This window comes from Lontra canadensis, unplaced genomic scaffold (genome assembly GCF_010015895.1).
Source record: "Lontra canadensis isolate GAN:19392208 unplaced genomic scaffold, GSC_riverotter_1.0 scaffold4, whole genome shotgun sequence".
Classification (NCBI taxonomy): Eukaryota; Metazoa; Chordata; class Mammalia; order Carnivora; family Mustelidae; genus Lontra; species Lontra canadensis.
In genome coordinates, this window is record NW_022630998.1 from 44,857,632 (window position 1) to 44,874,869 (window position 17,238).

A 17,238-nucleotide genomic window follows, 5' to 3' on the forward strand; every position below is an offset into this window, starting at 1 on the left:
AAAATAGATTCAAAATGGTTGAAAGACCTCAATGTGAGAAAGGAATCCATCAAAATCCTTGAGGAGAACAGAGGCAGCAACCTCTTCGACCTCAGCCGCAGCAACTTCTTCTTAGAAACGTTGCCAAAGGCAAGGGAAGCAAGGGCAAAAATGAACTACTGGGACTTCATCAAGATCAAAAGCTTTTGCACAGCAAAGGAAACAGTTCACAAAACCAAAAGACAACTGACAGAATGGGAGAAGATATTTGCAAACGACATATCAGATAAAGAGCTAGTATCCAAAATCTATAAAGAGCTTAGCAAACTCAACACCCAAAGAACAAATAATCCAATCAATAAATGGGCAGAGGACATGAACAGACATTTCTGCGAAGAAGACATCCAGATAGCGAACAGATACATGAAAAAGTGCTCCACATCACTCGGCAACAGGGAACTACGAATCAAAACCACAATGAGATACCACCTCATACCAGTCAGAATGGCTAAAATTAACAAGTCAGGATATGACAGATGCTGGCGAAGATGCAGAGAAAGGGGAACCCTCCTACACTGTTGGTGGGAATGCAAGCTGGTGCAACCACTCTGGAAAACAGCATGGAGGTTCCTCAAAAAGTTGAAAATAGAGCTACCTGATGACCCAGCAGTTGCACTACTGGGTATTTACCCTAAAGATACAAACGTAGTGAACCGGAGGGACACGTGCACCCAAATGTTTATAGCAGCAATGTCCACAATAGCCAAACTATGGAAAGAACCTAGATGTCCATCAACAGATGAATGTATCCAGAAGAGGTGTGATGGGCTGCCTGGGTGGCTTAGTGGGTTAAGCCTCTGCCTTCAGCTCAGGTCATGATCTCAGGGTCCTGGTATCGAGTCCCACATCGGGCTCTCTGCTAGGCAGTGAGCCTGCTTCCTCCTCTCTCTCTCTCTCTCTACTTGTGATCTCTCTCTGTCAAATAAATAAAATCTTAAAAAAAAAAAAAGAAGAGGTGAGATACACACACACACACACACACACACACACACACACACACACAATGGAATACTATGCAGCCATCAAAAGAAATGAAATCTTGCCATTTGCAACGATGTGGATGGAACTAGAGGGTATTATGCTTAGCGAAATAAGTCAGTCCGAGAAAGACAATTATCATATGATCTCCCAATATGAGGAAGTGGAGATGCAACGTGGGGGTTTGGGGGGGTAGGAAACAAGATGGGATCGGGAGGGAGACAAACCATAAGAGACTCTTAATCTCACAAAACAAACTGAGGTTTGCCGGGGGAGGTGGGTAGGGAGAGGGTGGTGGGGTTATGGACATCGGGGAGGGTATGTGTTATGGTGAGTGCTGTGAAGTGTGTAAACCTGGCAATTCACAGACCTATACTCCTGGGGCTAATAATACATTATATGTTTATAAAAAATAAAAGAATTATTAAAAAAAAGAAAGATGCCCGATATCATTAATCATTAGAGAAATGTAAATCAAATATGCAATGAGATATCACTTCACACCTGTCAGAATGGCTAAAATAAAAAAAAAAAAACAAACAAGAAATAACAAGTGTTAATGAGACTATGTAGAAAAAGGAATCCTTGTGGACTGTTGGTGGAAATGCAAATAGTGGTGCAGCCACTATGGGTGAATAGTACGGAGGTTTCACAGAAAAGCAAAAATAGAGTTAGCATATTATCCAGTAATTCCACTACTGGCTATTTGCCCAAAGAAAATAAAAACATTAATTTGCAAAGATCTATGTATCCTTATGCTTGCTGTACCATTACTTACAAGAACTAAGACAGAGAAGCACCAAGTGTCCATCCATCCATAAATAGATGGATAAGGAAAATGTGGTGTGTATGTATATGTATATGTGTAAATACACACATACACATTAATACACACACACACACTCAAATGATGGAATATTACTCAGCCATAAAAAAGATTGAGATCTTGCCTTTTGCAACAACATGGATGGACCTATAATACTAAAGATATAATACTAAGTAAAATAAGTCAGACAAGGGAAGACAAACACTGTATGATTTCACTTGTATGTAGAATTTAAGAAACAAAACAAATGAATAAACCAAGAAAAAAAGAGACAAAAAACTAACTTTTACATACAAAGAACAAATTGGTAGCTGCCAGAGGGGAGGTCAGTTGGGGTATGGGTGAAACAGGTGAAGGGGATTAGGATTGAATTTATCTTGATGAGCACTGAGTAATGTACAGAACCGGTTGTTTTATTGTACAGCTAAAAGTAAAATAACACTGTATGCTAATTATACTTCCATAAAAAAATAAAAGGAAGAGAGTAATGAACAAACTGAAACCATAAATCTACACAAAGTAGACTGAGAAATAAATACCACTCTGTCTCCATATATGACTAAAGGTCATGACGTTCTTCCTAAAAGAAGACTGTTTCATGACCAAGTTTATGCGTTTAATGAAACCAGTAAAATCCGTGTTGTTTTAATTGTCAGGTTTTTCATTGCTAAGGCTTTTTCTTTCAATAAACCATTAATTTTCTGTTGGAGGCAGAGAAAAAATGCGGAAGAATTGCTCAATATGTGGATTACTATTACAGTTCAGAGATATAAAAATTTCTCCTCTTTTAAAGGGACAACTGAGTATGTGTTTGGAATATGATCTCTGCATGATTTGAAGATGATGCATCAAGTGATAGAAGAATAAATGAACTCCTTTAAAATCTACACAAAGTTCAAAATGATCACTATGTAAAAATCCATGGAAATGAAATTTAGTGCCTTTGTGGAAGATATGTATCTTTTCTAGATAAACCCAAATAAGCAGGTCTTTGGAATAATTTATTGGGTCCTATTCTCCCCAGGGCCTAAATCACACCTTTGTAATAATACAAGTAGTCTTAACTCATTTAATTCACTGAGAACAAAATAATATAGTCATTGTAAATGGTTCAGTGATTTATTACAAACCATGATACTAGGTCAATTACTTTATATTCATGCACAACACTCCAAAGAAAAATGAGGTATATTCTTTGTTTCACAATAGTTTCTTGTGGGCTTTAAAGTGACATTTTCTTTTACTCATATTAAATAGACTTAAGGTTAAAAAATGAAAACACAATAGGGGCGCCTGGGTGGCTCAGTGGGTTAAAGCCTCTGCCTTCGGCTCAGGTCATGATCCCAAGGTCCTGGGATTGAGCCCCGCATCGGGCTCTCTGCTCAGCAGGGAGCCTGCTTCCCCTCCTCTCTCTCTGCCTGCCTCTCTGTCTACTTGTGAGCTCTCTCTCTGTCAAATAAATAAATAAAATCTTAAAAAAAAAAAAAAGAAAACACAATAGAATGAAATGCTGTTTATGAAGAGTTGTTTTAAAAATATTATGCAATTATACTAGGGACAGTTTTACTTTCCCTCAATCCAGAGTAAGAAATATTTTCCCCAGGAAGAAATTTTTGATTAATTTCCTTAAAATGCTAGTATTTCAGTCTTTTCATGATTATATTAACCACTTAGACAAACAAGGTGGGCCAAAAAAAAAAAAGTCTCAAAAGAAATTAGAAAATAGTTTGAACTGAATTATAATAAATTATACGAATTATAATAAAAACCATATAACAACCATAATGTTATAGGATGTAGCTAATGCAGCAACTAAAGGGAAGTTTACAGCATTAAATGCTTAGATGAGAAAGAAAGATTTCCAAACAATAATCTTCTAAGATTCCAATTAATAAGTTGCTAAGTATTTTTTTCTAAAAGGAAGGAAAATGAAGGGAAGAAAGAAAATATTACAGGTAAGAGCAGAAATTAAGAATTTAAAAGAAGCAAACAATGGAAAATATAATTGAAATCCAAGGCTGGTTCTTTGAAAAGATCCATAAAATTGATAATCTAGCAAAACTTAAAAAAAAAAAGAAGAAAGAAAAAAGAGAGCAAGAGAGAAGATACAAACCATCATTAATTATAAGCTTTTAAAGGAGATATCATTACCAATCCAAGACATTAAAGGGATTATAAGGGAATATTATGAACAATACTAATATACAATTTCAACAACTTAGATAATTCACTGAAAACAACAATCAAAACTTAGCCAAAATGAAAGAGATACATAAATTGCTCTATAAGTACTAAAGAAACGGAATTCAGTTCAAAACCTTCCAAAAAGGAAATCTTCAGGCCCAGAAAGTTTCATTAACAAATATTTAAGAAAAAATAACATCAATTCTTCAAAATATTTTCCAGAAAACTGAAGAGGAAAGATTACTTCCTAACTCATTTTACATGACCAGTACTATCTGGATATCAAAACCACACAAGAACAGCACAAAAATACAGAAAACCTTGGGCCAGTATCCATCATGTGCAGAGGTTAGGAAAAAACTCTCAAAAATTATTGCAAATAATATCCAGCAATATATAGGAAGAAAAATACAATATAATAAAAGTGGTGTTTATTGTGGGACTGAAAGACTGACTCATTATAATAATCAGTATTAACACTGAAAACACACAATCCTATCAATTGATGAGAGAAAGCATTTGACAAAATTCAACATCCATTTATAATAAAACTTCCAGCAAACTAGGAATATAAGGAAACTTCCTCAACCTGATAAAGGGCATCTACAAAACACCTAAAACTAACATACTTAATGGTGAGAGGCTGAATGCTTCCTTCCTTATATCAGGAAAAAGACAAGGATGTCTGTTCTCCTCATTTCTACTCAATTCTGTACTAGATGTTCTAGCTACTTCAATAACCAAAAAAAAAAATAAAAAAAAAGGGAGGGGGGAAGAAAAAAAGAAAAAAGATTCTAGATTGGAAAGGAAGAAGTAATGTTGTATTTATTTGCAGACACTATGATCATCTACTAGAAAATACAATGGAATCTAAAAAACAACTACTATTCCTACTATGTTAGATTAGAAAGGTTGTAAGATATAAGATCATACTAACTCAATTTTATTTCTACATATTATCAATGAACAACTGGAAATTCAAACTTAATAAAACAGTATGATTTTACAACAGAAAAAATATGAATACTTAGGAATAAATCTGACAAGATGTCAAAAGATCTGTACTTTCAAATAACAAGATACAAAGTCAAAACAAAAATCCATTGTGTTTTTGTACACTAGCAATATACAATTAATAGCAATATAAAAATTTAAAAAATTAACAACATCAAAAAGTAAATAGGTATAAAGCTAACAAAACATGCATAGGTTCTGAATGCTAAAAAAGTGTAAAAATATGGATGAAAGAAATCAAAGACCTAAACAAATGGAGAGACATACCATGTTCAAGGATTGGGAAAATCAACACAGTAATGATTTCAATTTTCCCCAAGTTGATCTACAGATTTCATATAATTACAATCAAAATCCCCACAGGACTTTTTTGGTAATAAACAGACTGGTTCTAAATTTTACATGAAAAGGTAAAGGAACTACAATAAATAAAACAAGTTTAATAAAGAACAGTTAAGTTAGAGGAATCACAGACTCCTACTTTATGATTTATTATAGCTACAAAAACTAAGAGAAAGGACTCCTGGCAATGAGAGAGACACAAAAATGAACTGAAGAGAATAGATAATGCAGAAACAGAACCCCCACACATACAGCCAATTGGTCTTTGACAAAGTTGTAAAAGCATTTCAATGGAGAAAGGTCAGTGTTTTCAACAAACGGTGCTGGAACAATCAAGCACTCTATGTAAAACAGCAAACCTCAACTGAAACCTCACACTTTATCAAAAAGAAATAAACTCAAAATGAATCGTAATTCTTAATGTGGTACTTAAAATTAAAAAACTTTTAGATGAAGCCTAAAAGCACCTAAATCATTAGGAAAAAATCTTTATAACCTGAGAATTAGGCAAAAGAGGTCTTAGGTATGACACCAATGGCATAATCCATTTAAAAAAATGGGAAATTAGGCTTTATCAAAATTAAGTATGTTTGCTTCACAGGGAAAAAAAAATTAAGAGACAAAAAGGACAAACTACAAACTCAGAGAAAATCTTTACAAATCACATATGCGATGAAAAACTTATATCCAAAATAAAGAACTCTCACAACTCAACACAATGAACACAACCCAATTAAGAATGACCAAAATATCTAAACAGACACTTCCCTACACAATATATACAAATGGAAAAATAAACATATGAAAAATGTTCAACATCATTAGGAAAATGCCATCAGCAAAATGCAAACGAAAACCACAATATGATATGACTACATACCCACTTCCAACAATTTTAAAAAATATTGAGAATACCAGGCGTAAGTGAGGACTCACAGCAAAGGAAATTCTCATATACCAGGTCTTGAAATACAAAATGGTATAACCATTTTCCAAACTGGAAAACAGTCTGACAGTTTCTTACAGAGTTAAATATATACTTACCATGCGATCCAGTATTCTCATTCCTGAGTATTTACCTTAGTGAAATGAAAACTTAGGTTCACAGGATAACCTGTACAGGAATGGTTTGAACAGCTCTATTCATAACTGCCCAAACCTTCAACAACTCCCTTGTCTTGAACAGGACAATGAACTAACTGCAGTTTATTGGTATAATAGAATACTACTGAGCAACAAAAAAGAACAAACAATAGATACATTCAACAACTTGAATGAATCTCATAGGCAACTGTACTGTATCAAAGAAGCTGGTCTCTAGAGGTTATATATTATATGATTCTAATTTTATAGCATTACATTATTATTTTATATCATCAAAAGACAAGCTAAAGTAATAGAGAACAGATCAATGGTTTTCAGAGATTAGAGATAGGACAAGGATATAATTATAAAGATACAATCAAAGCACAACTATAAAGGCACAAGGGAGATGTTGGGGGTGATGGAACTACTCTGTATCCCCACTGTGGTGGTTGTTATATCAATCTGTGTGTTCAGATCATAGAGCTATATGCCAAGAATATATTTTATTGCATAGTAATTAAAAAACTAAAACAGAAACCCAACAAGGTTATGGTGAATAAGAAAAGAGGTTTGTTCAGCACTGTCTTTCCCCCAAAGTAGAAGTTTAATTAACATCTGTTGAATAAAACACTGAAAATTAATTTTAGTTTCTATTTCAATATTAATCCCATTTATACCCTTAAGCTTCAAAAATTTAAATAACTTTTTATAGTGTCATTAACATTTTTATTATGGTATCTGCCACATAAGGATGTCTAGTTTGTGGGAGGAAAAATTACTAAAATATCAAATGAAAGTCCTAAATCTAGATTTCCCAACCAATTATTTTAAACTTAAAAAATATTATCATTAACAATAGGTAACCTTTCCTTTATATCTTGTATGTTTATCTTCCTTTTTTAAAAAAGGGCAGGAGATACTTGGGTGGCCCAGTTGGCTAGGTGTTAGACCCTTGTTTCAGTTCAGGTCACGATTTCAGGGTGCTGAGATGGAGCCCCACATCTGGCTCTGTGCTCAGTGGGGAGTCTGCTTCTCTCCCTCTCTCCCCTCTCCTCTTTCTCTCTCCCTTAGTCACTCCCACTTGTGTGAGCACTCACTCTCTAAAATAAATAAATGGATCTTTTAAAAATAAAGAAGGGCAGGATCTACGTTGAAGTCATTACTCAAAGGCATGGTATATGAAACACGTATTTGATAAATGTTTACAGAATTAACTACTCTTTAGTAAAGATGGAATGAGCTGAATAGCTAAGCCATTAATTTATCTCAGGGATGAAATCTTTCCAGGACTTATCTTTTGGCTTGAAATAACAAAACCGTTAAAAATTCTTCTTTAGGGCTCTAACTGGTGATGTGAGTGTGCACTCACATCACTAACTCATATGCCACTCCCATGCTTCTGCAGACTTTTACGTTTTCTTTGCTAAGGATACATTCGGCATTTGTTTGCCGGTAGATCCCGTGCAACCAAACAGCCCTCTAGGACCCTGTCGTAGTACTCCCTATACCGACCTGCCACGGGTCTGACTAGAATTCCTTCGTTCTGGTTCACTAGCCAAGCAGTTTGGTTAAACCACATGTATGTGAATGAATAAAAGTACCCTTTAAAACAAACAAACAAACAAACAAACCCAACACTGATGTTGGTCTTGCTTAGCTTTAACTTGTATAAAAATAATGTTCCTATGCTGGAAAATGATCAGTAATATAGTTTAATTTCTCAGAAGTACCCAGCTCAAGAATTAAACACATTTTTTTAAATTGCAAAGATGTTACCTGCATAAATTTAGAATACAGAGCAGGTATAATTTTTATACTTCTTTTAAAGTTCTATTTGTTTGAGAGTTATTTGAAGCCCTCTATATCGTTTTTAAGGTAGACTTTCTGAATATTCACTTAACATATGTCCATCCCCAATTTATCTATGGGTTTAAGTCAAATTTTCAATAAAAAATATTGTATTTCATAGCTTCAATATATACTCAATATATTAAACATGAAGTATATTATAATGGTGCTAAAATATATTCATTTTTTACATTCTACAATATATGCTTTGATGCTACATTACACCATCACCTGCAAATAAACCGAACTACAATGCTCTTGTCAGCATCCAGTCAAAAATATAATTACCCATAATTATACTCTCTAACCAAATGATGAAAAATAATTAACCTGATTGAAGCACTCAATGCAGTAATTTTATTCTATTCAGTCTATGACTAGGATCATAAGCAATGAGTTTGAATTGTTTAAAAAAATGATTATGCAAAGTTGCAGCTTTCTATATTTAAGCTCTGTGGATGTTGTTAATATTCAACATACTGATTAATAAGGATTGCTATTTACTATAAACAAGTAGGTAACAAAGACAATTTGCAAAAAAAAGTGTACATAGAAATATACTGGTCCTCAAGCTTCCAAATTTTCATGAGCACCTCATCCACTGGCTTTAATTGGTCTCCAGAGCACCTGCAATTTATTGTTCAGCACTTTTGCATAACCATTTTTGAACCTATCATTATAGATACAGGAGTTTAAACCATAGAGAAGCACTCTTTCCTATAAAATTACAATAAGGGTCAATTAAGATAAACTTCACAAATCAGTAGATTTAACCATATCTGGATCATACGAGCACATAACTACATAATGTTCCTTAAAAATATCCATTTAAGCTAAAAGTGATGAAAGTCAATTAATTTGTCACTCAATTAAATTAGAAAGACTTCTTTGTTTCAAACTGACCTGAGATAAAATCATTGCAAACAATCCCAACATGAACAAATTTTAAATGTATATGATAATCTCACCTCAACATCATGAGATTAGTATTCATGTAAAATACTAGGATTTAGGAAAACTTCCCGAAAGGACATTCCCTAACCATATGTGAACAGAGACAGGTTTACACTTGCCGATTTTAAGAGAGGTGCATGACTATGAAGTTCACCTAGACAGAAATGTCATTTCAACACTCATTAAAACCATGTTTTTATAATATAGGTATTCAAAGTTAGCTCCTCTCCCCAAACCCCAAGATTTTATAATACAGAATTTTTAGTAAACCTCTTCAAAAAATTACCTGCTTCTGTAGCCATCTTTCATGCCTTCGTTGTTTCCTTCTCAGATTTTTCAATTTGCTCCTTTCTCTCTTACTGAGCCTCTGGTTAATTGTCCCCAGTGAAAAACTGCCCGAACGCAGGAAGTCCAGTGCCGAGAGGGGCTCTTCCTGGTCCGAGGCCTCCAGCATGCTCCTACCAGCTGAGGGCAGGTCCATCACGAAAGTCAGGTTGTTAGAACTTGCATGGTCAGAGTACACTGCAGAAGCTTCTAGACCACACTGAAATTCTCCTCCTCTTTGTGTCTGGGTCTCACGGGGAGCCACTGAAAATCTTTGCAGCAGCATATTAGGATCAAAATTGGATGAAATCTGAAAGGAACAGTTATTTTTACTAGATTCTAAAGGCAAGCCTGAAAGGTGAATAGGCTGTGTTTCATTTAGCCTGGGACAGGCAGCAGTCTTACTATGTATTTTATAAAAAGTGGGTAACAAAGTCAGTTTCTCACTGATGTTCAGATCCAAACTATGTGATTTCCTATGAAAAGCTCTTCTAGTGCATCTGCCAGTCACAAGCTGAGGAACAAAAAGCTGGTATTTTGGATCTGATGCTTTGAAGAGCAGTTTTTCATTCTTCATCTGAAAATATGTTGACCGTACCTCCAGGCAGAGTGCTTCTGTTAATCTTCCAGAGCCACTATTATTTTGGGCCATATTTAAAACCCCGTGATTTCTGTTTCTGGAGGCGCCACCTGTCAGCAGAGTTTCCTTGTCACAACCTGACTGAACTCTAGGATGTGACAAGTATTTCAGCGATGGTCTCATTAGTCGGCCTGCCCGTGTTGGCTGATAATCGGTCCAGCTCTTAGAGAGATGTACAGCTGCAAGCTGGCCACAGGAACATTTTGGAGTGCTGACAAAATTAAAGCCCCCTAAACGGGCCCCACAGAAAGGGCAATTCAGTTTTCCAACTGTCCACTGGGCCTACAGGTAATAAAGGAAAGTAAGACAATGCTTTCATTGTAAAGTAATCAAACAGAATGTGAGCTGTATTTTTTTTTTTAAAGCCAACCACATGAAAGTTTTCTATGCCACAGAAAAGGCTAGCTTTCTGTTTTCTGATTGGTAGACAGAATAGTAAAAGGAAACAAGCCTTCTAATAAACAGAGATAAGCAACCCCAAAGTTCTAGAATGATAACATACTGCACATCAGCCCACCCCAACAATACTCCCAAGCATTCTAAAAGAATCTCTCAAACAATAGGCGGAATATGGATACAGTGTGAACTAATGAAAAGAAAAATACACTATGGAACCAGGAAGCAAATCAGTCTACAGAGCTTAATTTGCAAGTAAAATCTCACAGAAAAGTGTCTGTTTTGATACCCTTCTTGCATACCAAACACTGTGGGAGGGAACCTTACCCAACCAACAGAATAAAGCTCTTCCTGCCTTTTTACATACAACCAAAAGATACTGGTTGCATACATAACAGTGCATTTTTTATATGCAAGTGTGAAATTAATAATGAACTGGCTTAAAATTATTTTTTTCAGGAGAGACAGTGGAATATCTGTAGCACCCTCATACATTTTGTAAAGTTCAGGACAGTGAAAGCCAGGGCACTGGCTTGTTCCCAGGAAATCATTACAATGTGAGAATGAATGCAGAGGATATCTACCAAATGTTATTTTTTAACAACAACAAAAAAGTCAGGGGAGAATGGCAACTATATTTTTTTCAAAAATCATATTATTTAACACTTTTTCAATGCGTGTTTCAAAATGTGAGAAATAATAATATCATATTGTTAACAAGGTGAGTTCTTGCTCTTATAATATTTCATTAAGGAGTCTTAAAAATTTGGTAATTTGATTTTGATTGTACCACTGAGAATCATTAATTATCCAGTTTAGTTTATACACATATGCATACATGAATAATATAGGATATTTCATTTACTCAGTAGGCATTGTTCTAGGTGCTGGAGATAACAGTAATAAACAAAAGAGAAAAATTTCTGACTTTATGTAGTTTTTATTCTGGTAGGGGAGCAAGGCAATTAACAAGACCGGTAAGCCATATATGTATGTGGGTAAGCATGTGTGCATGCATGCATGTGTGTGTGTGTGTGTGTATTTATGTCTATATTGTTATAGGTCATATATGCTCATGTATGCTTATGAGTACTATACATTACATATTGTATGTGTGTGTGTATGTAAAACATAGCTATTTAAATCAGAGAGGAGGAGAAAGGAAGTGTGGGGTGATAATAGCAGAGTAGGGGAACTGACAGTTTGCAGAGGCAATGCCTCATTGTGAGTAAAGATACATGGAAACAAGGGAAGCAGTAAATAACTGTGGGAAGAGCAATCAAGAAAGGGGAAATACCATGTTTTAAAGTCTGAGATAGAAAAGTACCTGGAGCTCTCCAGTAATAAGGAAGAAGCCAGTAGGTGTAATCAAGAGTTACAGACCCTTTCTTATCTCTTGAAAGAATGCATTCAAGAAAAATAGCTCTAAAAAAATCCTGGAAGTCGTAAATTCCTAATTTTACTCAGAAACTAAGGAACTTACTTTTTGTATTAGGCAGTTTATCCATTCTGGAAGAGCTTCTATATCCATGTGCCACACATGACAAATACTCTGATCATCAGCAGAATCATGTCTGTCCTGTTGTATCAAAATGCATGATATTAGTTATTACCAGTTCTGGATTTATTTAACAAATTTCATATTTGAGTAAAACACAAAAATATAAATTCAGTTTTAGCTAGGAAGAAAATAACCACTGCTCTCCTCTTCTCATTCCCTTCCCAAAAACAAACCCACAAAGACAAAAACAAATTTTCAAGGAATAACTGCTTGTGAATTAAAAAAAAAAAAAAAAGCCTCCATTCCATTGATTTTATCAAATTAAATTTAAAATTTAGCAAAAAGTCATTCAATAGACAAATCTGGCACCCTATTCCTTTTCCTGAATGTGAGGAAAAAATAATGCCATTCATGACAACTTTCCCAGGTCTTTAATCCCTGATTCCATCTGGACTCTACTAAGAATAAAGAAGCTGCCAAACCATCTATTGAGGTACTCAAGAAAAGTACAAGAGGATGGGGGAGAAGAATAAATTCATAGGCAACCAGAAAAGCCTCAACTAAATTTCAGCTGTATTAGAAGAAGAAAATTTCAGAGAGAGATACTTTTGGCTTTCTGAAAGAGATGTGTAGGAATATATGTGATATACAGGTAAAACTGTACACATATCAGAAAAATGCAGGGCAGGCTAGCATGGAGATACAGGACTCTTTATAACCTTAATTAACCTTACACCAATTTACCTTTCTTTACCTCTCTGGGTCTCAGTTTTCTCACCTGTAAAAAACTTCTTGATAATTGCTAAGATCCCTTCTGGGTATACAAAATTGCATTCTGTGATGGCAGAAAAGAGTTTCTTGAGAAGAAGAGGGAAAAATAATGCTTCTGTCCATATACCCATTCCCAGCATCAGATTTTACACAGCAGCAACTTTTCCAAGTTGCCAAAGCATAATGTTTTTTTTAGATTTCCCTAGCAGTGACACTATTAGGTACTATAATTACATTAACAAAATACATAAGGAAATTACTAAACATACTTGCAAAGTCTGTATGCACAGTGATAAGAATGAAATAAGACAGAATCTCTGTAAGAACCTTTTGCCAAATAATCTCCATTAGATTGTGATGTGGAACCAAGATCGCCAAATTTCTAGGTTTAATTTCCCAAGTTGGTGCCTCTGGGCATTATATCACTTTCTCTTCCATGAATACATCTTAAGATACCAAATGGTGGCCCAGTATACAAGAAAAGTTTCAGTATGATTTATTTGCCTGTCAGAAAGATCTATAAAGAAACCACCTTTACCTAATTTCTGTCAGGCTCCCAAAAGATCACAACTTAATTAAAATGCGAAAGGGAACTGAGCTATTGTTGTATGTTAGACCACATTTCATTATTTCATATACTGTACACAACAGTATTTGATATACTATAAATGAGAGCACTAAGCCAAATTCAAGACTGTAACAGAGGAAAAATACTTTTGTTAAAAGGTCTGAAAAAATTTTCCATTTCTAATGTCTGAATCAACAACACAGGCTGAAAACAGTTCAAAGGCAAATACAAAGTCCTCTGAGAAGGGTATATAGTGGGCGAAAGAGAAATTTTATAGTTTTATTAATGATGCCTGAACTCTAAATCTGGCTAACAGACTGCAACTTATCACGTGAATATAAAGAACCAAGATGCCCTTCAACAGACAAATGGATAAGGAAGATGTGGTCCATATACACTATGGAGTATTATGCCTCCATCAGAAAGGATGAATACCCAACTTTTGTAGCAACATGGACGGGACTGGAAGAGATTATGCTGAGTGAAATAAGTCAAGCACAGAGAGTCAATTATCATATGGTTTCACTTATTTGTGGAGCATAACAAATAGCATGGAGGACATGGGGAGATGGAGAGGAGAAGGGACCTGAGGGAAATTGGAAGGGGAGGTGAACCATAAGAGACTATGGACTCTGAAAAACAACCTGGGGGTTTTGAAGGGGCAGGGGGTGGGAGGTTGGGGGAACCAGGTGGTGGGTATTGGGGAGGGCACGTATTGCATGGAGCACTGGGTGTGGTGCAAAAAACAATGAATACTGTTATGCTGAAAAGAAATTAAAAAAAAAAAAAGAATAGTAAGAAAAGGCAAGGCAAATCCATGTCAAAATGAAGAAGGTATTATTGAATGGAAGCAAAGTTAGGAAGAAAGGAGGAGATACTAGAAACAGTCTCTAGCTCAATCATCTTACTGCTCCCTAATATATATGTCCTCAACAAGAGTGTCGGGCAGACGTACAAAGGTTTATTTTATCCTAGATTCTCATAAAACCAAAGAAGGAAAAATTCATGTAGAGGGAAGTAATTACTGGTTCCAGTATAGTAAAGTAAGCACATAATCTAGTGTATCCTCCCTCTCAAAACAAAGTATTTGTCAAAGACAATTATAAAAGTAACCAAGAGCTGAACTAAAAAATATAGCTGGGGAGATTTCCGTGAACCAGAAATTATGAGGAGCCTCTGGAAGATGAATGAGGAAAGAGCAGCACAATGTATTCAAGTTCCAAGTACATAATAGATGAGAACAACACAAATAATGGTCCATATCAACGTGGTGAAAACGAGAGACAAAAAAAAAAAGCCCTGGGTAACCATCGGGGGTAAAATGGATGTCTGTCTGTCTCCAGGCAAGAGGTGTACCTAAGGAAGAGAGAAATAGAGCAACATCTCAGGGTAGCTGGAAATGCCTAGAAAAAAAAAAATGGAAAGCAGTTACAGGAACTCCAGAAGATGAGCTACTGAGGATCAATCTCTATTCTTGCTGAAAATAGTACCATGACATGTAAAGAACATGAGCTAGATTTGTTTGTACTAATAAGATACACCTCTACTACTACTGTTTGCTATTTTTAAAAAGTCAAGTGAATTAGAAATAAATGCACTCTGAGCTATGCTATTAAAAGCATACACAACCTAAAAATAAGTAGTATTACAACTTTTCGAAGGAAACAAACATAAATATAAAAAGTACCTAAGATGCCATGTACCAAGTTGACAATATTGGTTAGATTTGAAGGAAGAAAGACGAAGGTTAGGAGTTACTAAAAGGAAATGTTAACTTTCTCATTATTGCTTTACTGGGAGAATGTATTAAATAATACTTGTATAATTAAAATTTAATCTGAAAATTGATTCAAGTAAAAATAAAAGAAACTGATTACTTCTGACTCTGGCAATGTAAAAGTAAGTGGTATTAGACATTCTCTCAGCAAGCATTTTAATAGATAACACTTAGCAATAACTTACACCTGTCAGAACGGCTAAAGTAAAAAGCTCAAGAAATAACAGGTGTTGACAAAGATGTGGAGAAAAAAGTCACTGGCGATCACTTTTGGTGTGACTATAAATGGGTACAGTCACTGTGGAAAACAGTATGGAGACTTTTTAAAAAATTAAAAATACAGGAGACAAACCATAAGAGACTATGGACTCTGAGAAACAAACTGAGGGTTTCTGACAGGAGGAGGGTGGGGGGATGGGTGAGCCTGGTAGTAGGTATTAAGGAGGGCATGGATCAGTGGATATTTCATGCAAACAATCAATCATGGAACACTACATCAAAACTAATGATATACTGTATGGTGACTAACATAAGAAAAAGAGAAGAAGAGAAAATTTTTAAATTAAATAGAATTAAAAATTAAAAATAGAAATATAGTATGATCCAATAATTCTACTAATGGGCAATTTACCTGCCCCCCCCCCAAACAGTGAAAACACTGCTTTGAAAAGACTGATTCACATTTACGTTTATTGCAGCCTTTCTTATAATAGCCAAGTTATGGAAGCAATCTAATTGATAAAAATGTGGTACACATATACAATTCATTCTCACTGTTTCTATACCACACTGTATTGATGGTCCAAGTCAGCAGAGTATGGCAAGAAAAGGAAAAGAGACACACAGATTAAAAATAAAACAAGATACAACGTCTCATCAAATAAGATGGATAATAAAGAAAAAAGAACATAAGTGAAGAAGAAAGAAATAAAACAGTGATACATGCTAGAACATGGATAACATTGAAAACATTATGCTGGGTAAAAGAAGGCAGACACAGAAGGCTACATATTGTATGACTGCATTTATGTAAAATATCCAGAGTCCAGCACATCTATAGACATAAAGCAAATCAGTAGTTGCCTGGGTTTTGAGGGAAGGGTAAATGGAGAGTGACAGTTTAATGAGTGTGAGCTTTCCTCTTGGGAAGATGAAAATGTCCTGGAATTAGACAGTGATGATGGCTGTGCAACACTGTAAATGTGCTAAATATCACTAGTAGTAAATTTTATATTAGGTATATTTTAGCACAATTTTTAAAAAAGAACAATGTAACTCTTTTATTTGTAGTCGGCATAGTATGAAAAAACTACTACTAAGGAATTCACCAAAATGGCTGTTTAAATTAAGAAGTTTGCATAATTTCAGCATACAATGTCAACATACAAAGGTCTGTGTATCACATTTCTGTATATTAACAACAAATAATGGGAAAGCAAAAATGTTTAAAATATCACTTAGAAAAGTATCCAAAAATATGCCTTCATTATGTATAAATTTGATGCAATATATTTAAGACCTGTCTACTGAGAACTATAGAACACTATACAAAGAAATTAAAGAAGACCGAATTAAACCAATGAATATGTCATATTTTTAAGATATCAGTTCTTCCCAGATTAATTTACAGATTCACCACAATCCCACTCAAAATCCTAGCAGGCTTATTTGTAGAAACTGACAGATTACAAAATTTATGTGAATGCAAATGATCTGAAACACCCCAAGAAATTCTGCAACAGAAGACGAAAGGTGGAGTCCATACACTTCCTACTTTCAACACTTACTGGATCAGTGGAACAGGATAGAACCCAAATAGACCTGTATACATGCTCAATTAATTTTTGGTAAATATGCCAAGGTGATGAGAAAAGATACACTCTTCAAAAGCTGGTGATGGGAACAATTTGATAAATGTATGAGGCTAAAGGAAAACAAAAAAGTCCCAAACAATCTTTTTTTAAATTAACATACAATGTATTATTTGCTT

General features: G+C 34.9%; 1 protein-coding gene across 1 annotated transcript in view; it reads right to left on the reverse strand.

Moving 5' to 3' along the window:
* RNF180 (ring finger protein 180) overlaps positions 1-17,238 on the reverse strand; it is a 197,501-nt gene that overhangs the window by 137,200 nt on the left and 43,063 nt on the right. Inside the window, exons 3-4 of the mRNA XM_032849795.1 lie at positions 12,115-12,210; positions 9,558-10,517 (exon numbers count right to left, since the gene is read on the reverse strand). Of these exons, the coding sequence (XP_032705686.1) occupies positions 9,558-10,517; positions 12,115-12,210 (1,056 nt within the window). The remainder of the gene's footprint in view (positions 1-9,557; positions 10,518-12,114; positions 12,211-17,238) is intronic.